This window comes from Vigna unguiculata, chromosome 10 (genome assembly GCF_037176805.1).
Source record: "Vigna unguiculata cultivar grain cowpea cultivar isolate G323 ecotype 2 chromosome 10, ASM3717680v1, whole genome shotgun sequence".
NCBI lineage: Eukaryota > Viridiplantae > Streptophyta > Magnoliopsida > Fabales > Fabaceae > Vigna > Vigna unguiculata.
In genome coordinates this window covers 2,851,316-2,878,699 of record NC_140801.1, presented here as the reverse complement: position 1 = coordinate 2,878,699, position 27,384 = coordinate 2,851,316, and the positions used below count along the sequence as shown (strand labels likewise).

Sequence of the window (27,384 nt, the reverse complement as noted above, 5' to 3'; positions counted from 1 at the left end):
CTCTAACAGACTACCCACTAATTTCTTATTCTACGCACGAGATAAATGTACCTCGGCGTGAGGAAATGTAACAGAGTAAGACTACTAAAGTTGAGGTTAGAGTTATCAGAAAATGAGAAACAGAACTGTAGGATTTGCTTTGGCTTACATGGTTTTCTACAACGACAATCAGCATTCTAACAAAGAAGAGCACAATGATGCTTAGCTTTCTTTCCATTGTTCAAAATGGACCTCGCACAAATAAACCGAGAGAAGAAGAAATGGTGAGAAGCAAATATTAGAGAATATGAAAGACCTTATCCAGGGTATAATACTTCTTCAAAGAAATTAAGGAGTTACGATTTTTTTAATAATTTTTATGGCCCATTTTATTTCCAGTTGTATGGTGCCCCTCTATTGCTTCATTTTTATCAATGTCATCAAGAAAACTGTATGAAAAAGATAGTTGGACTACTTTTTAGTTAGAAAACCAATATAATAATCTTATTTCATAATAACTATTTAGTACAAAAATAATAAAACCAGTAAAATGGTACGATAAAATAGTAGAATTGTCAACTTATTATAACACCGGTCTTCAAAATTTACTATATAGATATTGTTATCATTCACTTTTAGGATATTCTAAACATGGTTCATATACTCTCAAGTTAGACTTACATTTCATATACTTGTTAGAATTCGAGTATGAGTTTAAGTTCTACATTGATCAGAAATGAGAAAGTAGAGCAATATATAAGAATAAAGACACATAAACTCATTGTCTTAAGGTTTTGAGTTGAGAGTGGTATCAATGTCTTATGTGGTTGGACTTAAGTCTATTAGTTTTTTTTTAATGTTTTATTCTTTGATATGTTACAACTTTTTTAAATATATTTTAAAATATTAAATTCAGTTTATGATGAATACTACATTCTAGAAGCACAACAGAATAACATACAAAAAAAAAAAAACTAAATCAAATCCAAAATGACATTGGTCCAATTTGTTAAGTACTGCACACACGAGACATTGGTCCAATTTCAACACAGGTACCCACCTGTTAAATGACAGAACAATGATAAACAACATAAACCAAAAAAAAAAGTGTTAAATTTCACAGTTAAGATATTTCACAAATAAAATAAGAACTAGAAGTATGTGGTCTAGTGTGACACAACAAGGATGTTTCATTGCAAGTGGGCTGGATATATAGACTATTTAACGCGATACTGACACCCCATATCTGGCTTTAAATGTGCATATCTTTTGTATAACTTTTTAGCTTAATTGAAATTAATGGGCTATTGCTGGTTTTAGGATTAGGTGTTTGCATATATATTCAAAGTGATGGAATGGGAAAGCCTTACCTTACCTGTTTTAGTTTCTTTGCTTTTTGGTTAGGAGATTAATATTTTGATGTGATAATATATATATATATATATATATATATATATATATATATATATATATATATATATATATATATTATTCTTTATGGTTAGAAATCATAGATATCGTTGATATCTTATTTCGATTTTTTTTTAGGTTTTCTATTATGATTTTTCTGTTGTTTATATTTCGAAATCCTGTCTTAGTTGTCGGCCCGAGCTAGCACGTGTCACTTGTTGGCCCAGTTGGGTCTGTGTTGGCATTTTGCTTAGTTTCAACGGTCTAAATCGTTTCAACCGTCGGTCCAACCCAGCCTCTCTTTCCCATCAGCCCAGCCCGACACGTCTCATCCATCCGTTAAGGCAGGACCATCTTAATCGTCGACTCGTATCGACCGTCTACCCGGCTTGGCATGACTCGACCGTTGGCACGGGTTTGCTATCGACCGACCGTTGGTACGGGTCTGCTACCGACCCAACTAGACCCGTGTCGGTTGTCAACTCGGTTAAGCTCGTGTTAGTTGTCGACTCGGTTCAACCCGTGTCAGTCGTTGCTCCCATAGTCCCAGCCTGACATGTCTTGTCCCTCAGCTAGGACAAACTCGTCTCAACCGCCGACCCGTCTCAACCATCGACCTGGCCTTACCTATATTGTCCCATCTCGTCTCGACCATCAGCTTGTGCCGTCTCCTCGGCCCAACTCGGCTTTTGGCACAATCTGTCTCAACCGTTTGTCCGACCCGTCTAGTTTGTTTGCTTTACCTCTTTCAACCGTTGGCCTAGCTCGGCTTCTGTCGACCGTCGACCCGACCTTTATCGACTGTCGACCCACACCTATCAACCATCCACCGTATCCGAATCGGTCGTTTGCCCATATCGATTGTTGGCCCAACACATCTACTCCGCCGGCCCGTCCTATCTCGGGTGTCTAATCGAGAGCTTAAAATTTTAAATCATTTTAGTTTCTATAAATTAATCCAAACTGACCCTAATTCTTGTTCACAGCAAAAACAACATACAGTGGATACCAAAGAATATAAGCACAACATAGGCATCATCTCACTTATCCACTTAACCATGACATTGAATCATGGTTCATTCACTCAAATTTAAAGTGATGAGATTGGAGTAGTCTTAGGGATTCTAGGGTCGGAAACAACATATTCAAAGTGATGGAATGGGAAAGCCATTCCTGCTTTAGTTGCTATGCTTTTTGGTTAGCAGACTAATATTTTGATGTGATAATATATATTATTGTTTGTCGTTAGAAATCAGTTCAGTCAAATTCACTCCAAAATGTTTACAGTGGAAATCACACAGAATGAACCTTAAACTTATGCATCAATTACAAATAATAACAAACAACAATCAACCTTAAAACTTACGCATCAATTACAAATAATAAAACATAACATAAATTTTGCATAGCTGATGACATATTACAAGAAAAAACACAACACCAAACTTGTTCTTCCAACAAGTGATTGTCCTCAATGGTAAAAACAAATTTAAATCTGGGATGTCACAGGCTGAGATTGCTGAGATTACTGAGATACAGAAAGAACAGAATGGCAGAAAGGCTAATCCTTTAAGACAGGTTTATGGATTTCCATATATTCAACAAAATCATCTATATATTTTTGGTGCAGTTCTTTGTCCCCAACTATCTTACTCATCTCCTTTGCTTCACTTTTGTAAGTTTTTTCCAGCATCACTGCTTTCAATGCATTGGCCAATGATTCTCTGCTGAATTTCTCATCATGCTCACTTCTCTGTACTTGGAACCCTACCCTTTTCTCCTCCATAAGCTTAGCAACTATAAATTGATCATTTTGGAATGGCAACATCACAAGTGGACACCCAACTAGAAGACTCTCATTCACTGAACTCCAACCACAGTGAGTCAGAAACCCCCCAACAGACTTGTGTGCCAAAATCCTCATCTGTGGTGCCCATGTTCTCCACACCAAACCCGTTCCTGAGTTATTCACAACCAGATCCTGCAACTCAACGTTAGAGGTGTTTTGCTTTTTCAGAACCCAGAAAAAGGGAAAACCAGACATTTCTATTCCCTTTGTAATTTCAGTAAAGTCTTCATCACTTAGTCTCACTTCACTTCCAAAAGCTACGTAAACCACTGACCCTTTTTCCTGTTTGTCTAACCATTTAAGGATGGTATCCCAGTTTTCATCATTGCTATCTTCACTGAACTCTAGTGAAGGTGGCAATAAACCAACTGGAATCATTGGTTTACTATATATACTTTCCAACAATTTGAGAGACGCAGCTTCAATCTCCATGCAGGTTCTTATAGCACTAGCTTGAGCACTATTAGTAGTTTCAAGGACTCGAAACACGTCTGAAACCCCCGATTCATTTGTCTCATAATGTTCATCAGGAAAACCTTTGTTCTGCGCAGACACACGTGCTTTACTAGTATAATGATCTAAGAGAAAATAATACAAAGCAGATGCACTAAAAATAGAGAAAAAGATGCATGAGATTCCAAGCTGAGAACATATTGGAGGCAACCAATGGGGTGCAAAGTCGTATATTATCCAATGGGGTTTGCATCTCTCAAGAAACATGGTCAAAGGTTGTTGAAGACCATCAAAAGCCTGCTTGAGGTGTGGAATGAGGTGGTGAGGAATGTCCACTGTGGCCTCTGCATTTTCTGGGAGCTTGTCAACACGGGGCAGTGGCAGTTGTATGAGATCCACCAAAGGTTGCAAGTTTTCAGGCACTTTGGGTAGGCGATGGATATTTCTAGGTGTGGAAACGAAAGAAATTTTGTGACCCTTTTGAGCTATGAGTTTTGCAAGCTCAAAAAATGGGCCCATGTGACCAAATGCTAGCCATGGAAACACCACAATGTGAAGCTTCTCATTCTGCTCCGCCATGGATATGCTTGTGTTTAAGCATGAACGTGTGGCTTCTTTATCATGAATGGTTATTTTTATTCTCCAATATATAGAAAATATGAACTTTAAACGGCACCGTTTCGAATACTTACTATTCATGGTAAGCTCTTTTTTCTTTATTTTTTTTTTCTGTTCATTTGTGCCTCTCTTGTCAACCTTGGACCATAATTGGAGGCAATGGTCTTAAATATAGTGACGCATGGTCCTTGACATCCACGATATGTGATCCCCCACTCACTTCAACTCATCCATTCTAAGTAGCAGAATCAATCGCATGGGTTTTAAAAATTATATTATATTTATCATATTATTTGAGTTTATTAAAATATAATTACAATTTAGTATTAGCATTTTATTTTATAAAATTAAATAATAATATTTTAATTGTTTTTATGATAAAATTGTACCTTCGAAGGCCAAGATTCTCCCCCAGAGAAATTGCACTCATGATTGTTGCGAAGATGTTGTCTACATGTAGTTGACCAGTAGTTGACCAAAAGTATTAGAAGGGGCAAAGTAATATAATTTTAAGATTATTAGATTCAATTATTAATATAATATTTTAAAAAATGGCTTCTCTAACTTAACAATGTGATCTTTAGTATAATGTTTCAAAATATGTGAAGAAGTATGGTCTATCTTGTTTTCATCAATAGTTCTTTTTTATCACTTTTAAAAAATGAATTTATTCTTTTATTCTTTATCAATCTACCTTCTTTATAAATAAAATTAAAAAAATAATTTATCATAATCTAATAAAGAAATGAGACACGTAATTATTGAAAGAAAAATATATTATAGTTAAGTCACAATTAAAAATCGGTTATAAAAAACACATAATACATTATTTATCTTTCTTCTATATTCATACAAAAATGAATATACAAAAAAAATTATTACTAGCGTAAAATATATTTATAATATATACTCCTAAAATATATTACTTACAATTAAAAAAAATTCAAATATATTTATAATATATACTAGCGTAACATAGGTGCTATCGTGCCTGTGTATGATTTTTTAAATATGCATGATATTATAATGTTATTAAGTTAATATATAAATTAAAATTATATGGATTAAAAATAAAGTAAAATATATCAGAACAGATAAAAGAATAATCATTGATAAATAAAGAAGAGAAGAAGCAGTAACATCCGATTTTATAAAAAGTTTGTAAACATAACGGTCAATTTTTACAAGTTTAATAAATTATTATATTTAAAGGATAAAATCGATATTTTAAAAAGTGAACACAGCAAAAAGAATCTTCTTTATATATATATATATATAATATATATAATTAAAAAAATTCAAAATTTTGAGGAGTCATAATCCCTCCCTCCCCGTAAGAATATCCGTTCCTGCCCACAGGCTTGAACATAGCACAAAATAGAGGTCCTTCTCTGTGGACACATCACATAACGTAGCATGGTCGCACCTATTTCCTATTTATAGTCACAACTCATTTTACCAAGGACCACTGCCAGCAAGGGATAGGGATGAAAAACTAAGAAAATGTTTAAGATCTCAAATGAATTAAAAATACACCAATTTATCCTATATACATAAAACATTTTTCATTTTATAAAGATAAGTTAAACTTAAATTCATACCTAACACTTTATCAAAATCTATATTAAAGAGATTTATTTATTGTAAGACTTATTTCTGCCCATCCACAAATATCAATTTTCATGTACGAAATATAAAGAACAAAAATTCAATAAAAAGCTAAGGATTTTGATAAAAAAGAAATGTACACTATTTCATAATGTTTTAAAACTTATTATGAACATTTTAAGAATATTTTTATATTAATTAATCAAAATTTAATCATTTCTTTTAAATTTATGATTTCTAGATAAATTATTACTTAGTTTTACATCTTTAAAAGTTAAAAAGAAATTATATTTTTCATTTTTTAATAATGAACTTATATCTATGTTATTAAAATCATTTTATAAATTATTATTAAAATTTGACACAAGTGTGTTGTAATTTTAAATGGAGTAATAATGCATTGTTAAAAAATTATTTATAAATTAATTTATCATTAAATTTGACATAATTTACAAATAAACCATATCAATGCGGTCAAATTGTGTGTACAACGTGATGACAATGGTGGTGACTCATAAAATGGAAGATGAGACTAAATTAAACCAAATTAATTAAAACACGGATTAAATTGAACACATTTAAGTTAAATAGAGACTTATTTGAATAAAATACAACCACTTATAATGTAAACAGTGTCACCTCATGTGAACATTACCCACTTGTACACTTTGTCATCATCAATTTAGATAGTATCAACAAAAATGACGAAATTAAACATAGTTTAACAAATCAGGAACTAAATTAAATATGTACAAAAGAAAAGTAGAGACCAAATTTAACGGACTAGACCAAAAGAAGAACTAAAATAGTATTTAAACTTATATAGAAAATATCAACTTTAAATGAGACCATTTTGAATTACACAATTGGTACCAACTTTTTGACCACAAAGGTAATTAATGTTTTGGACCTAAAATTTTCTAAATTATTTATCTTGAAATAAAATCATTGTCACATTTTCTAATAAATTTTCCAAGTTTCACATTAACGTAACGTCTAGTATGGAGTGGTAAGAGTATTCTAGAAGTAAATGAGTAAATTAATAGAAGAGATTAAAAAAAATTGTAATATTACTCGATAGTTTTTATAAAATTTAAAATGTTAAGTATTCATATCAAAACTTTATACTTCATATACAGTGGATGGAAGAAAGTATAATATAAAGTAGAATGGATACTATTACTGTAAGATTGGTAAACAATTATTGCGCTGGGAGTTTGCATCAATGTAATTAGATTATTCTTTCTGCACCCATCAAATATTTTAATGCACACCAGCATAGGTTTCTGAAATTTTGATCCGAAATAATTAAGAGTTGGATGAGTATCTTCCGAAAATATATTTTCAAAATTGTTGTAGTATGTTTTGGAAAACAAAATCCAGAGTTGATGGGGTTGCAATTTTGTACATGCACTTCTTCCACTGGGTTTCTATTCTCATTTCCCAGGCTCCCAATGCTGATTCACAATCGTTAAATTTACGAATATATAAAAAATATATATATATTACACATCCATTAATAACATTTAACACCGTAGTAAAAACATGCACCGTAACAAAATTGCAATTTCTGTCAAAAAGTGAAGAAGACGACGTTTACACATAGAACCGTCATTAAAAGTGAGACAAATGAAAAAGAACGATAATTATATATAAAACTGTCATTGAAAATTTTTTAAGATGGAGAATGGTTACATACAAAATTGTCGTTGAATGTATAATAGTTTCATAAAAAAACGTGTTTTTTTTCTTGAGTGACTTTCATTTGAGTGTTTCTTTCATTTTCACTTTCTCTTCCCTCTACACTTTTTTTTCTTCCTTCTGCATTTTTACAATTGTCGCTACTACCAATGGTGAACCTCCACGAGCTTCCACTAGTCGTGAACCGTTTTGGACGAACCTCTACCAATTGCGAAGCATTGCCAATCTCACCACACGCCGCAAGTCTTGTCACACCATGTTGTAAAACCTATGTTGCAAGGCTTTTAGTATCGCAAAATCCTCGTCATGAGTCTCCTCTTCACTTATAGTTGCATGTCACATTTATCCAAGTATTTGTTTACTTGTTTTTTTATTTATCTCTACGATCTTAAAAGAAAAGCAAATAGTAAACTCAAAGAAAAAATTTATGCTTTTGTTAACATTTAGATGAAGATGGTTTTCTCTACTTGGTAAGTTTGCCTTTATTAGTCTCGTTGCGATGTGCAACACTTCATTTTCTTTTTCTTTTCATTTGGATGACTTTTAGTAATGGTTCAAGAACAATTGTCTTGTTTAAACTTTTAATGATAACAACACCTATAACAGTTCAAAAACCATCGTTGGAGGGTTGTTTTTACCATGTAGAAATGTCATTATGCAATAGTGAATATATCAATGTAAATAACATATCAGAGTTTAACTTCATTGATGAAGTCATTAAAGTCCTTTTTTTCTTGATTCCTTTACTCTCTTCCAACATTGGCAGAATTTTTGGTAGGTAATGTTATTTAATTGTTTTGGATATGTAGTGGAAAAACTATGTATATATTTTTTGTAAAAGGATTAGATCATCTCAAATATTTCACGATCAATATATTTCTTTACTGATGAAAAAAGTAATAAACAAATATATTCAATTATACAATTTTAATGAATTTTGAGTGTTGTGATTCAAATTGCACAATTCATAATAGGTGAACAATTTAAAAATGAATTTCAAATTACACAATTTGTATTATTTTTTTATTTCAAATTAGTTAACTTAAAATTAATATTTTCACTTTCAATTAGCCATCTAGCCGATGAGAGCTTTTCTTTGTATGTAAAAGTTTTGATCCAAAACTTGTCTTGTAATTTGAAAGTGAATCAAATTCAGAATTTTTTTTTTTATCGAGAAATGTTAATTGTTAGCATTATGTTAATCGAGGAGTTAAACTCATATTCTTTCTTATTCTGTCTTCCAAATTCATTCAAAATCTGAGATAAAATATGAATTATTTTCTTTTTTTTATTTTCACTATAATGACATGTCATATGTAATAGGTAATATGATTCAATTTTATCCCACGTGTTTATTTGATTTCTTAGGCATATGACACTTGATGTCCTCTCCCTTCAATATTATTTTCCAAGTTCCTGCATTTCAAATACAAATACCCACAAAGAAGTTCCTACATCTCACTCATACTCAAAACCATTTCTAATTTTGTTTTGACAATGGAAAAGTTAAAACATTTAGAAGGATTAAATCATCATAAACGAAATAGCATTTGTTTTTTTGGTGGTACTGTATATTTGGATAGAAAATATTTAAAGGAAATTGAAATTTTAAGAATTTATGAATACGGTTGAATTATTTCAAATTAAAATTTTTCAAATTTATGTATAAGAAAAAGTAAGAATTTTAATTTTTTTTTATCTTTTGCCATCTCATGAAATTATGAATTTCTTTTCTTTTTTTTATTGTCATTTGCTTTTAAAGTGACAAATTATTCTTAATTTTAATGAACATAACTCTTGTTACTAACAAAATTATACGAACAAAATATGAAATTTAGAGATGATGTTATTAATAATAAAATAATTTACAGAATTTAGAAATTATAATTTGTAAAACTGCGAGATTAGATTAAAAGGACATAAAAGTAGGTGCACCAAATAACGAGATTAGAAAAGTCTCGTGGATGACCACAAGAATTAGAAAATTCTTTATAAGAACAAAAGGTTTTGAGAAGAACCCTAACAAAGGAGTTTTGTCACTTCAAATTATAGCTAAAAGCCCCACTCCATTAATTTCCCAAATTACTTATACCCCTTTACAAAAAAAAAAAAAAAAGCATAACTAAATTTTTGGATCTTTTATTCATAGTATAATAATTAGGTCTTCTGTTCTAATTCCAAGCCAGCAATGCATGTGAGTAATTCCCTCATGTGAACCTCAACATGTTAGGCCACATCATAAAATTGCACCTTTTATTAGATGAGTTAAATATGATTTTGATCTCTCAAGTTTCAGCGAAATTTAGAATTAGTCTCTCATCAAAACTTTTGACCAATTTAATCATTTATCTTTTAAAATGCGTGAATTTAGTCTTTTTAACCAAATTTGGTTAAGTTTATCTGACATTTCAAGTGCATTTCATGATAGTATTTAAATTATTTACACTGTTTGACACATTTTTGCTTCAATGTTAACTTAAATACTATCATGAAATGCGCTTGAAACGTTAGATAAACTTAACAAAATTTGGTTAAAATGACTAAATTCACGCATTTTGAGAGATGAAGAACTAAATTGGTATAAAGTTTTGATGAGGGACTAATTCTAGAATTGACTGAAACTTGAGGGACCAAAAACATATTTAACCCTTATTAGATTAACCAACCATCTTTCGCAAATTTTTCTAGGCTATTTTGGTTTTGGGCCTTATTATTAAGAGTAGGATGACAATGGGATGAGACCACTATGGTTTTTGGCTATCCCTTCTCCACCCTTAATGTAAAAATTTATCCTCGTCTCATTCCTGCATATAGTCACTATGAAATTTTTGTCTCATCCTTGTTCTCATCCCATTGGGGATACTCGTATTTGTGTTTATACTCACTTCTTTACTATTTCATTTTTTTTTACTAAAATCAAAAGTGAAGCAAATGAAATATGATATTATCAAGAAGTCAATGTTAAAAGCATACAAATTTTATTTCCTCTAGAGTCAAATATCAAGAAAGAAATTATAATTGTATAAAAATCAAATAACAATTAAACAAGTCAAATAATTATAAAAAAGTGTAAAATTGATTAAGCTAGTGTGTGTGTGTGAGGAAAATATTGGGCAGTTAGAGTTGACATAGGTTTCTATGTTCTGAAAGGGTGGAATAAAGAAGAAATGTGTCTCGCAAATGATATATGAATTTACCTTGTCATATGATAATTAGTTGTAAGGTAGCTCTCAAGTTGAGGTTTTACATTTTCATCCTATAAGTTTTAATAATTTAAAATAAAAAAGGATGGAGATGTTATTAAGAAGGATGAGAACACTATGATTTTGAATCACTTTGAAAATTAAGATGTTCAAGCAAAGCAAGGAATTATTTTTGTCATAACTTGTATGATGTTTTTGTTTTTTGTTACGCCTCATGGTTGTCATCCCAAAAGGCATTTCTAATATTGTAGTTATTTTATGACATGATACATAGTTTAGTAATAGATATAGTATCACAAATATTTATCACCAATTCACTTTTGTCACTGCTTGTGTGGTGAAGATTTTAGGGTCAACATTTTTCATCATAAAATTTTGATCCAAATATGTACTCATTTTTCCTTTTATATAAATTTTATTTTTAATTTTACAAAATTTGTTATTTTTTTTTTGTTTATGATGAATATTATTGTAAGAAAATATAGTTGTTTAATTATTTAAAAAATTTACCTTACTAAATACCTTGCCAAAACACAAAAGTAATTTTATTAAAACTTAGTCAACTAATTTTATTTGCAATTTAAATCAAATGTTTTAGCAAATAATCTTTATCAATTATTACTTGTGTGATGCGATGGTGTACACAATAAAAAAAAATAACAGATTCTTTTATTGAATTTGAATAATATAATTTCAATTGATTCTTTTATTAATATTCACATAAATATATCATTAATATCATTAAATAATAATCTTCTAATAATTACTTACATTCCATGTGTGCATGCGGTGGGTAGAGCTAAATGGCTTATAACCTACAACTCACGGTAGGTTTGGGTTGGATTGAGTTAAAAGTTTTGAAATTTTGATCTGAATCAAAAATAGGTCAAACTAAATAAAAATTTGGTCTATTCAGCTAAGAATCTGACTCACTCGGATTGAATTTATAATGAGTCGGATTGGCTCACTAACCCATCCATAAATTTTAAATATTAAATTATATTAAGAAAATAAAATTTTTTAAATGATTTTCTCTTTTTAATCCTCCTCTAAACTAGCTAACCGACCTATTTTTTGTGTAAAATAAATTATACAACTTTATATTTAGAACGAATACAAGTGTGTAAAAGTATATAAAATGAAAATTCAAAAGGTAAAATGACACACCAAAGTCATAGTTATAAACTTAATGTCACTTTTTATTCACTTTTAGTACCTTTTCTTTTAGTTGAAGGTAGTTTCTCGAAACCTATGGACTTATAATATGTCTTAACTTTATTTAGATTTTAATCAAAATTATAATTTAGTTTATTTTTAGAATTGAAGAAAAAAATTATGTATTTTTTTTTAAATTAAGTGAGCCAACCCATTTAACCACCAAACTGGGGTAGACCAAATCGGATTCGAATGTTTTACACTTATTAATAAATAAGGCAAGTTAGATTGAGTCACTAAGTGATCATGTCATAATGGGTTAGAGTAGGTTGAACCAGGTGGCCCATTTTAACAATTCTAGTGGTGGGGGACCATATCGAAGAAAGAAATTTTATATGTACAATTAAATTGTACACCAAAATAAGCATATAACACAAAATGATGAATTCATTTTCTGAACACCTATATATATTATAGCATATTACTTATTCAATTTTATTAAAGATTAAAATTTATTTTTCATAATTAATATATATTTAGTAATATGCCAAAAACAAAACAAAATAAAATATATTTAATCATCGGGAGACAAAATAAATGTCTAAGTTTAATTTTTAGCTATTCATTTATCATTTCTTATTTATTATATGATCACTTAACTAAATTATCCAAGATATTTCTTTTATTTGTGCAAGTTTTAGTTTTCTTTTGTGAATTGACATTATGTAAATTCAATAATATTTAAAGTTCGTATTTTTACCATTAATTTTGTACTTCTCTTCCTCAATTTGTACTTCTCTCCCATTAAATTTTTCTGGTCCAAACTTCTATATAACTAAACCCTCAGAATTATATTTTCCTCCACTTTTCTCCCACTCTTAATCTTCCTAATCCATATATATTCACAATAAAGAAGAACAAAACATACTCTTCCTAAACATGCAAATTCTATTAACTTGTTTTTTTATTTTAGGTTTTCTTGCACCATGTATGTTTGGGAGGTCATTGGTCGGAACCCAAATACCATTTTATAATGTGGTCAACTATGGTGCTCGTGGCGATGGAAAATCTGATGATTCCCAAGTATATACTTGCTTTATTCACCAATTTTATTTATATTCTACTAGTAGAAAAATTTCAATGTTTTAGTTTACTTCATATTTTTCTTTGCCAACAAAATTTTATATTATATTAAAATTCTTAAGGAAGAATAACATAACTATAACAATATATAGTAGTTTTAAACATAATAGACTTCATCGAATTACATCGAACTTAAGGTTAACTTTCTGATGAAACAATTTAAACAGATTTATCTGATTATATGATATCCACCTCAATAATCTCATATATTGAAACAATGTTATATGGAACATAAATATTTATTCAATGCTGTATTTAATTAAGGGGATTTTTTTATGGTTGCTATCTTAATTAATACTCATTTAGATATTTATATTTTGAATTTATGGCAGGCCTTTTTAAGTGCATGGAAAGACACATGTGGATCAGAAGGCATACCAACTCTAATTATACCAAGAAATGGAGTATTCAAGGTGAAGAACATAAACCTGAGTGGTCCTTGCAGGGCCACAAAAATTCATATTAAGGTATAGCATGTCCTAGTTACTCAAACTTTTTTTAAGACATCTTTTACATAAATTTTTCCAGGTTAAAAACTGGTATTGAATTGGAATATCGGATGCAATTGCATTCAATAATAATAATTTCTTCAATTATCTTGTCCTCTTTTTTTAAGTTTCAAGGGCAAATAGTTTCACCTGAAAGAGATGAATGGGAAAAAAGCGTCAAAGTTGAAGATAGATCCTCTTTAATTTTAATCTCGTACGTAAATAGACTCACAATTTATGGAAATGGAGAAATCAATGGCTTTGGTTCTTCTTGGTGGAAATGCACTTCTTGTCAAAGACCAAAGGTTCGAATATCTCTTATATCATATTAATTATACTATCATATTTGAAGTAAACTTAATCAACCTTATTATACGAACTCAATAAAAGTAAAAGAAGATTCATTCATACGTATATATTTCTTTCTATCATCAAAGATTAGTGGTTAGATTTAGTTAATGGAAGAGTTGAACCACAACTTATCTAACTTTCTTCTAAATCTATCAAACCAATTTTATTTCTCTAAATTATTAATAGAAGATAGAAGAGATGTAACACAACATTTCATTCATTCACACTTAAACATTAGTACACTTTGTCGACGGATATTTTTGTCAGTAATTATCAATGAAATTATTATTCGTTGGTAAAATTTATTTATGAAAGTATTATCGAAGGATTTTTAATTGTTGAAAATCTATCGATAATTTTAATTTATTAACGAATTTTAGGTATTACCGACGAATTATAGCCGTCAGTGATATTAATTTTTCTTGTAGTGCTTGCACGATACGAAATAAAGACGATTTATTTTTACTTATGATTTTGAGTTTATTTTGAAGTAATTTTTAGTATGATATGATGATGCAGGTTATTAGTTTTGAACAATGCAATGGTCTTAGAGTTCATTACCTGAGCATAATTGATAGTCCACGAGCTCACGTAACAGTAGATGGTTGTAACAATGCTTTCTTCTCTCATATCTATATTCGTGCTCCTGCTGACAGCCCCAACACTGATGGCTTTGACATTTCTGCTTCAAAATATATAACCATCAAGGATTCCATTGTAGCAACTGGTAAACCAACTTAATTAATTTTCATCTTAACCATATACATGTCAAATTTCATTGCTGCATTTTTGTACAATTTTAACCATTTTCATTGTAAACAGGTGATGATTGTATTGCCATCAATGGTGGCTCCTCCTTCATCAATGCTACTGGAATTGCATGTGGACCAGGCCATGGAATAAGGTTTTTATATATAGAGAGAGTGTATCAGTTTATTTATCTTTATCTGTGTGAATTTAAATCTGTCATTGAGTTTGTTGAATAGAGATGAAAAGAATTAAATAATTTTTGATAAAGAAAACCAATAAATTATTGTCTTAAATTTTGAGTTGAAAATGATGTTTATTGGTGTTTAACATGAATGAATTAATCAGTGTTGGCAGCTTGGGAAGAAACGGGGAGGTTGATACAGTTGAAGAAGTTTATGTGAGCAATTGCAGCTTCACAAACACCCAAAATGGAGCAAGAATCAAGACATGGCAGGTAAAACATAAATATATGAAAACTCATATTTTAATATTTTGATTTTGTATCACTACTAAAAATTCTCATATTACATAGAAATATTTTTGCAAATTTGTTAAAAAATTTTGTAAAATTTTTTTTTCCTTCTATACTTTCTAAAAATTTTAATTGATATATAATTCCTTCATGAATAATTATTTCTTACAAAATTATAAAATTCACAAGTATTTCCTACAAAATTTGTTACAAAAAATATTTTATATAAAATATTTTGTAAAAAAAATGATAGCAATTTTGTGCATAATTTTTTCATTATAAAATTTATAAATATTTCTTAAAAAAAAAATTAAAACAAAATTAACAGAAAATATGAATTTTTTTACTATCATACCAAATAGCATTACTCATTGTATATGTTGTTAAATTTTGACAGGGTGGATCAGGTTTTGCAAGGAAAATCATATTTGAAAAAATCACATTAAGAAATTGTTTCAACCCTATAATTATAAACCAGAACTATGAATACGATGGTTTGGAGGTACTCACTAAACTTTAGATTATTCATGGTTATGTATCTTGTGATTTGAAGTGGCTTATGAAAGTTGCATTTTGAATTTGACAAATTATAGGATAGCGTAGTGAAAGTGAGTGATGTGACATTCAGAGGGTTTAAAGGAACAAGTGGAGATGACAGAACTATCGACATGAGTTGTGCCTCATCAGGTTGTTTCAACATTGTGTTGGAAGACATTAACATTGTCTCTTCTGAACCAGGAAAACCAGCTTCTTGTTCTTGCAATAATGCCCATGGAATAACTGCATCTACCACTCCAAATTGTGATTGCTTGTTGAAATGAATTATGTTTCCCACGTACATATGAATCAAATCAATAAATAATAGGTTTTTGTTTGAATAAATTTAGGGTTTTTATTTATTTTATTTTGTCATTTTCTTTTTCCAAGATAAAAAAAACTAATAAATAAATTACAAAGTCCGATTTGGTTAAACATATTGAAAAAAAGAAATGTATAAACAAGTTTACAATCTTCAAACAATACAAGTAAAAATGGTAATGAACTTTATTTACGATTGATACGGATGACAAATACAATTTATGGACATCAGAACATTTATAATAGACAATAATATCAAAGTTAAGATTTTTAATTTGTTATGGTGTAGCAGAAAATTCACTAACACATATCTCAATGTACACATCTTATAAATGAGTATTCTATTATTTTATATATAATTAGTTTGGTCCATGCATGCACATAACTAACTGTGTTTTTGAACGATTATTTAACTTATTTTTATTTGAGATTTAGTTGAGCTATCGTCTGATATTTAGGTATATGTATAATTCAAATTAGATGATATTGTAATATTATAAAAGCGTTAAACCGCAATTTATAACGGTTCACAATTCTCATTTAACTATTTTACAAACACTAGTGTAAAAAGAGCTTATTATGACAGATATAAAGGACTTATTATGATAGGTATGTTGGCATCATAGTTGCAGAAGTCATAAAAAATGCACTTTTTCTATGACATCGTGAAAATTTGTCATAGTAAGTCTAAGGTTAAAATATCCGTTGGTCCTCGTTTTGGTTCAGAAATCTCAAATTGGTCCTCGTATTTTAATTGGTCTCAATTTCGTCCTTGTTTTTGTAATTGAGTATTAAATCAGGGCAATCAGTAACAGTGTTAAATTTTGTAACGTTAACTTGGTTTTGATTTTCTGACGTGGCGTTATGTATTATTTTTCAGATTGGCATAGTGACTGCATGGACTGAATTAGAAATAACAAAGTTTGAAAAACCCTAAATGATGTAATTAGGGAATTAGGGATTGGATTGGGAAAATCAGAGGCGTGGATTACGAAAGTGAAGTAGATCGTTGTCGGAGGTGAGAGCGAGTGCAATCGGAGGTCAGAGCGTTCGTTGTGGTCGTGGTTGAGCACCAGTCTGAAGGTAAGTACGAGTCGTTGTAGTTGAATATCTGTAGGGTTTTTTCGCGTCTTGTGGTTTTGGGATTGTATTGGGGTTTTGATGTTTTGTTGTGTGGGTATGATGTTGTATTGCTTTTATACTGTTGTTGGTCCCCCCATTGTCGACATCGAGTTCCTTTTTTATTGGTGGTCCCCTATTACAATGTATTTTTTAATCGGTCACCGTATATGCATTGTAGTATGTGTTTTTTAATGTTGTGGTCCCCTATTTGAATGCTTGGTTCTGAATGCTTGGTTCTGTGTTGTCTGTGTTGACATGATTTGTAATTTTTGAATTGGTTTGGGGCAATGTATACATGTGTAGAAATAGAATGTCTGCTGATCGTTTTGAAGTGGTGGTCCACCATAGTGGCCACTTTATTAGTAATGGGAAATTGGAATATGATGGGGAAATAACCACGTGGTTTTGTGATCCTGATACGTGGGGATATTTTGAGGTTATTGCTGGATTAAAAGAGATAGGACACGTATCTTTGAAGGAGTTGTGGTATTGTGTAGGAGGTGGGAGTGTGTTAGAAGATAGATTGGAGCTCCTTTGTGATGATAAAGGGGCCACTCATATGGAAAATTTAGCAAGGTTAAATGGTGCCGTTTATTTGTATGTGGTTCATGAAATGACAGAACCTGAGATAATCAACATGCTAGAGGGTGTTGGTATGGGGGATGTAATATCCCTGGCGCACCACGCCCAGAGCATGTTAGGTTACTATAGCCCGATGCACCCCAACCCTTCACCCTTCTCCGTCCATTCATACTGGGTGGGTTGTTGCCAGTGGGAATCGAAACCCCAACCTGACCTTTAACACCTCTGGCACGCCAGTAGATGCTACCAGTTGCGCTGCATGTTACAAGGGAGGTTGGTCCTTCTGAGGTTAATGATATACTGGAAAAAGAAGGTGGTCCAGGTGAAGTACTGGAAAAAGAAGGTGGTGAGGGTGAGGAAGATGTTGCAACTAAAAAGGAAGCTGAAGTTCATGGCAGTTCTGATGCAATGGCAGGGGACGAACCTGAAGTTGATGTTGGTAATGATACAGTGGCAGGGGGGTTATTGAATGTGAAGTTGATGTTGGTACTGATAGAGTGGTAGGGGGGATAGTTAAGGTCATGGAGTACAACAAAATGTAGGAAATAGAGTGTATGAAGGTCAGGCCGAATCATTCAATGAGGAAGGTCTTGTTGATGTTAACATTAATCGTGATGGACATAGTGATTCAGATTATGATGGTAATGTGGAATGTGATATGGAAAGTATATCCGATGGAGAAGGTTGTTACACAGCCCAAGAGTCAACTGATACAGATCATGATGAAGTAAGGACTGAGGGTGTAGGGTGTAAGACCCGGGAAAATTAAATAGTTATTTAATTAATTATTTAATTAGGACGGGTAATGAGAATATTTAAAGTAATAAATGTGGAGGACTATGACGTGGAAAAGTACTAGCTCAAGTGGTTGAGAGTACTTTCTTGTGTGTGAGGACTTGGGTTCAAGTCCTATGTGTGCAACTTGGATGTTATTTAAATTATGCGTTTTTATGTATTTATATATTGAATGCGTAGGGATGATGATAAATCCTTAAAATTGTAGGAGTCATCATGAAATATGTGTTGGTTTAATGGTTTGGCATTGGTTGGTGTATGCATGGGTATGGGTTCAAACCTTGTTGAGAACTAACTTATTTTTCTTTTTGCCAAATTTCATTAACATGAATATGAAGGGGTTTGAGAACCCTAGCAGCCAATGAATAGGTAATTCAGAGGGCTGGACGCAGCATGGGAGGGGAATTAAGCTTTATTTTATTTAAGTTTTCGTTTAGTGGTAAAAAGGGGTAATTAGAGAGGTAGTGAGTAAAGAAAAGGAAGAGAATTAGCAAAGAGGAGGGGTATTCAAACAGGAGTGTGAGCATTGGGTGGAGAGCAGTGGTGTGGACGTATTGCAGGAAGGAATTGGAGAGGAAGAACGGTGTAACGGGTGCAAATCAAGAGAAGAGAGGGTTTTGCTTCAAAGGACACTCACCAATTCGGGTTGAAGCGAGGATAAGAGGTAAGGGGAGTTGCTTTGTGTGTTTTCCTTAGTTTTATCAATTACATCGTACCTCATGATCGAAATTGCATGAAACCTATCTGTTTGCGCGCTGTTTCGTTGAAGTTTCTGGGTTTTTTCCAGAAACCGCCTGGCGGTTCAATCCCCACCGCCAGGCGGCACATCAGAGATGAATGTTTGTTCTTGTTTTGGTTTGAACCGCCTAGCGGCGATGAATTCCTGCCAGGCGGTGCGACTCCGTTCGCGGTATTTGTTGTCGTTTATTGCAATTCGTGTAAGTGTGTAGGGGTTTTCTGTGATTGATGTGAGTGGGTTCTATGGCATATTTTTTTTTTGGACCAAGATGGATGATCAAATTACGGGATGGTAAGGGTTGAAGGATGATCTTGTGGGGATTGATTTAGGTTGCACACGAGGGTGAATATAGAGTTGCTGTTATGAAACGAAAATTGAGAGTAGAAAGCTAGTATGTAGTGCAGGTATGTTTGCTCCTTGATGATCGAAATTGGTCAGGATGGAAACTGGGGAAATGGGTTGAGTACGTGATAGAAATGGAGGATCCTGTGTAGCTGCAGAGCACTGGTGTACCGCCTGGCGGAGCACTGCTTGCCGCTAGGTGAAGACGGTTGCAGATGCGACATCTGCGTGATAGAAATAAGGGTAAGGGAATGGGATTTAGTACAACTGGGGTGAGTGATGCTTTTAGACAGATATTGATAAACCTGTGATATGTGGATAACCTGTAATATAGAATTAAGGAAGTTGAATTAAGTTTGAAAGAATGAACATAATATGGTAAGATTGTAGGTAAGTGTGGTACTGTGATAAAACAAATTGAGTGGAGAGGGTAGTACGGGAAAATGTAATATGCAGCTGTTATTAGGAAATAGAAGAGCTTATGGTATGATGTTGGAAGGAATTTGTGCATTGTAGGCGTGATAGTAAGTTTGGAAGGGAAGTATAGGTACTGCGATTCACCAAGAGGTTAGCCAGGAAACCAGAATGAGGGTGGAGTTAATCAATATTGCTTGGGCTACCTTGGGGGGGAGTATATGGACATAGGAGTATGGTTATGAGTAATTCCATTGATTGTTGTATGGTTGGGTAATTATGCATAATGTACTGATGATTGGGAAGAGTGATACTTATGGTAATATTCTAGTAGGAACCAAATCAGTGAGTGTGCCAAAAATCAGCTGCTGGAAGCTTCTGGTATGGCGCCTGGCGGTCGGTTGATAACTGTCAGGCGATAGCCTTAGCGTGAGAGAGTCTGCACTGAGCAGGCGCCTGGCGGCACGGTGTGCTCCGCCAGGCGGTGACGAGAAAACAGTGGGTCTGGGAGAACGCTGGCGCCTGGCGGTGAGTGAATACCGCCAGGCGGTCTGGAACAGTTTAGCCTGGCGGCGAGTGGGCCGAGCCAGGCGGAAACGCTGTTGTTCTTTGCTTCCTGATGTGTTGTTTTAACTGACAATGATGCTTTGCTTGGATCGGGAGATGCTGTGCCATGAGCGGGTAGGTTCATGGATGGTGTGACATGTGATGATATGAGCGGGGAGGTTCATATCAAGTTACTCTCACGTGGGGATACGAGCGAGGTAGGTTCGTATGTTCTGTGCTCACGTTGAGAGATGCCACGTGCGGGGAGGTACGGGGGCTGGTGGATCACATGTGTTGGACTACGGGCGGGTAGGTCCGTAGAGCAGGACTACGAGCGGGGAGGTTCGTAGAGGCAGGACCACGAGCGGGCAGGTTCGTGTGAGCATTAGATTCCCGAGTCCAAGGCTAACAAATTGTATGATTTGGAGACTGATAAGTCTTGGGGTTAGGGTCTTGGCCAAGAATTTTAGATAATGAATAAGATGGGTAAACGATCTATCTTGTGTTTATATGCTTGTTAATTTATTTTCTCAGCTCACCCTTTCTGTTTGTGTTTGGCGATGATCGTGTGATTCGTGACACGGGAGCAGATGTTGATACAGGTGGTGCTGAGGATGTTCAGATGGCGGAGTGAGGGCTAGCATGGGATTAGAGCTAGAGTTTTACTCATATGTATTTTATATTTTAAATGCAAATTTTGGGAACTTGTAACATTTTATGAATTCAGTTATGAGTTTTGGCGCGCTATCTTAATAAATTGAAATTTTCCCGCGTTGGGATTTTTATCGAGATGGCTATTAATGCAATTATTTATTTTAATATTTATTTTTAAGTAATATTCCCTAGGGATGTTACATAGGGTCAGATTTCGAGTGGCATTCAGATGAATTAGTTTGTGGTTTAGACATTGGTGAGGGCAACGATGATGTTGAGGGTTATGGGTCATTTCCTACATTTTCAATGCCAAAAAAGATGGATGAATATAGATGGGAAATAGGAACTTATTTCACAGAGAAACATGAATTCATTGAAGCAATTAGGACTTATGCACTTGCAAACGGGAAAAGTTTAAAATTCTTAAAAAATGACAATCAAAGGGTTGCAGTGAAATGTTTGGGAGCAAATGGAGAATGCAAATGGTATGCTTATTGTGGTTATATGGGTGCAGTCAAGTCATGGCAACTTAGGAAAATAATAGATGAACATACATGTTCTAGAGATTTTAATGTGAAATTAATGAATGCAAAGTGGCTTAGCAAGAAGATGGAAAAGACAGTGAGAGAAAACCCTGATATGAAGGTCATGGACATTCGTGATAAGGTTAGTAGGAAATGGAACGTTGGTATATCTAGAAACATGGCTTTTCGTGCTAGAGCTATTGCAAGAGACCATGTGGATGGTTCTTTTTCAGAACAGTTCAAGAGAATATATGATTATGCACACGAGTTGCTAAGAACAAATCCAGGGTCAACAGTAAAGGTGAATGTTGATAACATAGAAGGTGAAACCATATTTAAGAGATTTTATGCATGCTTGAAGGCATGCAAAGATAGTTTCACGTGCTGCAGATCTTTCATTGGGTTGGATGGCTGCTTTCTCAAAGGCAAGTATGGTGGTGAGTTATTAATTGCAATTGGAAGAGATGGGAATGAGCAGATTCTACCTCTAGCATATGTTGTTGTAGAAGTGGAAAACAAGGATTCGTGGAAGTGGTTCTTGGAGCTTTTGATTAATGATCTTGGTGGTGACCCATTTTTCCAAACTCATAATACATTTCTCGATATTCAGTAATTTTCTTTCTCCATCCCTTTCTACCATCTTTGTCGCAGTGTCATCACTATCATCATCATTCTTCATACTAGGACCACATTTTTGTTCAATTACATTTTCACTGCACCATGAAAAAAAGTTGCAGCCAACAACTTCTTCACTTCCACCCTATCAAACGAAACAAAAAACCCCAATTGCAAAATTAGGTATTCCAAAACCAAAATACAAAAACAACATCCACCAAAAAACAAAACTAAATTCATTTCCATATCTCATACCTTGAACTTTGGGCATCCCCAAAATTTTCTCCCCCTGTTCTTAGCAGTTCTCACGATTGCCTTCTCACCGCAATAGCAAAGAGGTGCGAAATCGAACCTCCTCCCCACACCCCCATGAGAAGAAACGGTAGAATTTTTCATTCCCCAAGTGCAGGACGAGCAAGAATGAGAGGGAGACATTACCGGTGCAGGACGAGAAAAACGGAGGAGACCACAAACCTTCCACACCCTCTTTCAAATTCAAACACTTACCCTCTCCCAATATTACCTTCTTAAAAGAGAAGACAACAATGGTTGTTTACGGTGCCAACCACAACTCATTGACACGTAAGAATGAACATTACAGCCACATCATCACATATAAACGTCGTTTGCCAACAATTAACGATTGCCCTGATTTAATACTCAATTACAAAAACGAGGACGAAATTGAGACCAACTAAAATACGAGGACCAATTTGAGATTTCTGAACCAAAACGAGGACCAACGGAGTATTTTAACCTAAATCTAACTTACTATGATAGATATTTCTACACGTAACATAACATACTGATTCTCTTCAGCTTCTTCTCCAAATCATCAAAATCAAACCACCTCAGTAAAGCCAAAAAGTTTCTAGGGTTATTTGCCCCTCCCAAAGCCACCAACTCTTTAATAATCCCTCTAAATTGCCTTGCTTCTTCCGCATCACTCACATCACAATCTTCACCGTAATACCTCTTCCCAGACACCATCCTCATTATACTGTTAAAAGTCATTTCCGAAAAGCTTCAATAAATTATACAAACAATAATAAAAAATTTAAAAAATTATGGAGTATAATCAAAATTTTGCTACGTAGTCTTCAATAATTTCTACCTAATTTAATTCTATCGCCAAATTTACTTGGATTTGAGTTCCACTTTGGCGAAGGCGTTGCACGAGTCGTGAGCGAGCTTTCGCACGAACCTCAAGATCTCGTCCATTCAGATTTCTGAGAAGCAGTTCAAACGGTGCATTGAGAGAACCTCGAGCAACACGATGCGGCGGAGGTTGCGTCAATGGTCGCCGTAGGGCGACACCGTGACGGTGGTGTTGTTGTAGCCGATGTACTTGCCGGCGAGGAAGCGAGGCCGATTCGCCAAGACGATGTCATTTTTTGCTGACGCATTCCTACATTGCCTCAAGCGACGAAACGGAGCGACGAACAGAGTGGCCAACAAAGCGGCGACGACAACGCGAATTAAGAAGGTAATGTGACTGTTTGAGAAAAGAGTATACTTCTCGAGAAATAATGGAGACGAGAAAGAGAAAGAGAAAAGAGGGAAGGCAAAAAATTAGGGATTTAAAGATATTATGACAGGTTTCTCTAAATTTGTCATAATATATTTTTAATATAATTTCAATTTTGCCACCGCGCCCATATATTATGATAGGTCCTCTGCACCTGTCATAATAAATTTTCCCTTATCACTTATTATGATAGATCCCTTTTTACCAGTCATAGTAACTATTACTTTTATTACAATGCCACCGATCAACTTATTATGATAGGTGACTTATACCTATCATAATAAGTCGTCACAGATTCCCTTTTTTTCACTAGTGAATGTTTAAGTGCAAAACGTGCAACTTGTCATTGTTTCCTTATAATAAGAATTGATGTGTGAACGTGGGTTTTTTGTATTTGAGGGTCTTTTTCAACTCGAATTTGTAAAAATGGGTCAGTTGAAATTTTTTTTGTAAATTAAAGACAAGTCGTTAGGGTGGAAGACGACATTAAAGCAAAACCATCATTTGTAAAGCCAGTTTCTATTCATTTAAAAAGTGAAGTCGTCCTCGTACATGACAATTTTACTTTTATTTTTTGTTGCACTTATAATTTTTTTTATAAAATCTACTTGGATCAAGTTATCTTTACATTATTAGAGTTAGCTTCAATCCATCAAGTTTTTTTCGTCATGACAGTGAATGATGTAAAATTCAGATTATTTCAACATTTATTAATTATTTTCCATTGTAGACCATTTAAAAGAATTCTCCATAACATTGGTATATATATATATATATATATATATATATATATATATATATATATATATATATATATATATATATATATATATATATATATATATATATATATATATATATAACAAATTAATTTATTTGTGATTATTCACTTCGATATATCTTATTTTAAAAGTCTTATCATAGAATCCAAAAGGTTAAAATACCTTTTTGGTCCCAATTTTCGTCAAGTTTTTTTAAATAAGTCCTAATTTTTGTTTTGTGTTCAAATAGGTCCCAATTTTTGTCAATTTTGTTCAATTAGGTCCTTTTTTGCTAACACCATTTAAATCATTAACGACCATGAACAGTGACTGCCACGAGTCACTTCATGGTTTTTTTGAATTTTTTTATTTTTATTTTAATTTTTTTAAGTTTTTTTTAAAATTTTTTAAATTTTTTTTAAATGTACAAGTGTCAACCCAACAGCGTGCCACATGTCATTTCATGGTTTTTTTGAATTTTTTTGAATTTGTTTTTAAATTTATATAAATGTCCATGTGTCAACCTAGTAGTGTGCCACGTGTCAAAGTCAATGTTCTATATTCAATTTGGTCCCTATATTTGTTATTTTTGTTCAATTAGGTCCCGATTTTTATTAACATTAACCAATTTGGTCCCTCTTCAAATTAAAACCAAATTTAATTTTTATATGAAAATTCACATTCTTTATTAAATATTTTTATATAATATATTAAAATTCACATGATTATAACTTTGATATAAAAATTAAATTTTGTCACATCTTCGATAGGAACAAAATTGGTCAATTTTAAACAAAATTGGTCAATTTTAAACAAAATTGGGACTAAATTGAACAAAAATAACAAATATAGGGACCAAATTGAATATAGAACATTGACTTTGACACGTGACACACTACTGAGTTGACACGTGGACATTTAATTTTTTTTTAAAAGAAATAAAAAAAATAAAAAAATTCAAAAAAACCACGAAGTGACACGTGACACGCTACTGGGTTGACACATGTACATTTAAAAAATTAAAAAAAAATTAAAAATAGAAAAGTTTCAAAAAAATCACGAAATGACACGTGGCAGTCATTGTTCATGGCCATTAAAGATTTAAATGGTATTAGCAAAAAAGGACCCAATTGAACAAAATTGTTGAAAATTTGGACCTATTTGAAAACAAAACCAAAATTAGGACTTATTTAAAAAAATTTGACAAAAATTAGGATAAAAAGATATTTTAACCAATCCAAAAGAATGAAATCCCAGCTTGTTCTTGGTGGTAAAAAATTGAAAAAGGAAAGGATAAATATAAACATGTGTTCAAACTTGAAAGGGAGAAAAAGTTACAGAATTGTAGGGTGTGTAAAGATTTTGCTCTCTCCATGAAAAATGCCTAAATACTCCTCTTTAACAACATCTAAATGTAACTGCAACATAAAAAAAATAAAAATGAAAAGTGTCACTTTTTAAATTAATAGAAATCGATCTTACAGATAACGATTTTGCTTTTTGAAAAAAGAAAAAAAAAGAAATCAGTATGGTGGAAGACGACTTCACTTGTAATGTCATCCTATACGCTGACGACTTATACCTATTAAAAAAAAATTCAACGGACTCATTCTTACATATTCGAGTAAAAAAAGACTCTCAAATACAAAAAAGTCGTGAATGTATTATATCGTAAGTGTTGTCTTACATATTCAAATAAAAAAAACTCTCAAATAAAAAAAACCGTGAATGTGACAACAACCGTATAAAGACAACACTTACTATATAATCATTTATAAAAATTATAATTTAGTTAGTTGTCCATTACCACTTGTATGTGGTGTGTTTTTTCTTTCCATTTGATATTTATGTGTAATCTAATTATCTATTAATTCATTTGTTACAAACTATTAATTTTGTCTTCTAACTTTATTAGATTTTTGGGTTTCTGATAGCAAGTTTTTTTTCAATAGCAAGTGCTCTATCGCACAATAACAAGTTTTTTTGGGTTTTTTTTGGAATTTCCATAGTTGACCTTATGTGTATACTTTCTTGAATTTCAATCTTATTTCACTTAATCAAATTTTGTTTCCTGTTCAATTATTTAAATAAAAGTAATAAAAATTTATAGTATATAATTACATTGAAGTAACTAATACCTAATTACTTGTAAATAAAATCAAAGTAAAAACTTTGTGAATTAAAAACTAAAATTATTGATATAAAATGATTAATAATAATAGAATTTCACAAAATATGAAAAACAAACGCAAATCCTAACAGAAAATATTTTCATTCTGCATAAAACATAATTGTAAAAAAACCATTTTCTTAGTAAATAAATTCATTTCATCTAGTTGACCTAGAAGTTTGTCTGCAGCTTTTTCTTATGATATTTTATTATTTATTTCACTCACACCAATTCGATTGTTGGTGTTGCTCGGCACTAGTGTCACCATATGTATCATGAGACCAATAAGTTAATTACTATTTATTTGATTAACTTAAAAGTATTTGGTAAAACACCCAAAGTAATTTATTTTAGCCGTTTCTAACTTGTAAGTTACAAATTATTTCACCTAGACTCTAACTTATAGCTTCATAGTCTATTTAATTTAGTACAATTTTTTTATTATTCTTAACTTTGTTTTTTGCCGTACGTTATTATCTATTTTTTGTTTTTCAGAAATTAAAACCTTTTATTTTTATGTTTTATGTATACAAGTTGAAATAAAAAAAAATGTT

The 27,384-nt window shown here is 32.2% G+C and overlaps 1 protein-coding gene and 2 pseudogenes across 1 annotated transcript; 1 reads left to right on the top strand and 2 right to left on the bottom strand.

The window, feature by feature from the left end:
- Positions 1–2,762: 2,762 nt before the first annotated feature.
- LOC114167503 (putative UDP-rhamnose:rhamnosyltransferase 1 pseudogene) lies at positions 2,763–4,324 on the bottom strand (annotated as a pseudogene).
- An 8,591-nt stretch (positions 4,325–12,915) lies between these two features.
- Positions 12,916–16,001, top strand: LOC114166957 (putative polygalacturonase At3g15720). Its single transcript, XM_085667587.1, has 8 exons — positions 12,916–13,059; positions 13,452–13,586; positions 13,736–13,912; positions 14,478–14,685; positions 14,781–14,862; positions 15,054–15,162; positions 15,578–15,682; positions 15,774–16,001. The coding sequence occupies exons 1-8, from the start codon at positions 12,916–12,918 to the stop codon at positions 15,999–16,001; spliced, it is 1,188 nt and encodes a 395-aa protein (XP_085523713.1).
- Positions 16,002–23,157: 7,156 nt separating this feature from the next.
- Positions 23,158–24,246, bottom strand: LOC114166956 (cytochrome P450 81E8 pseudogene; annotated as a pseudogene).
- Positions 24,247–27,384: the final 3,138 nt, after the last annotated feature.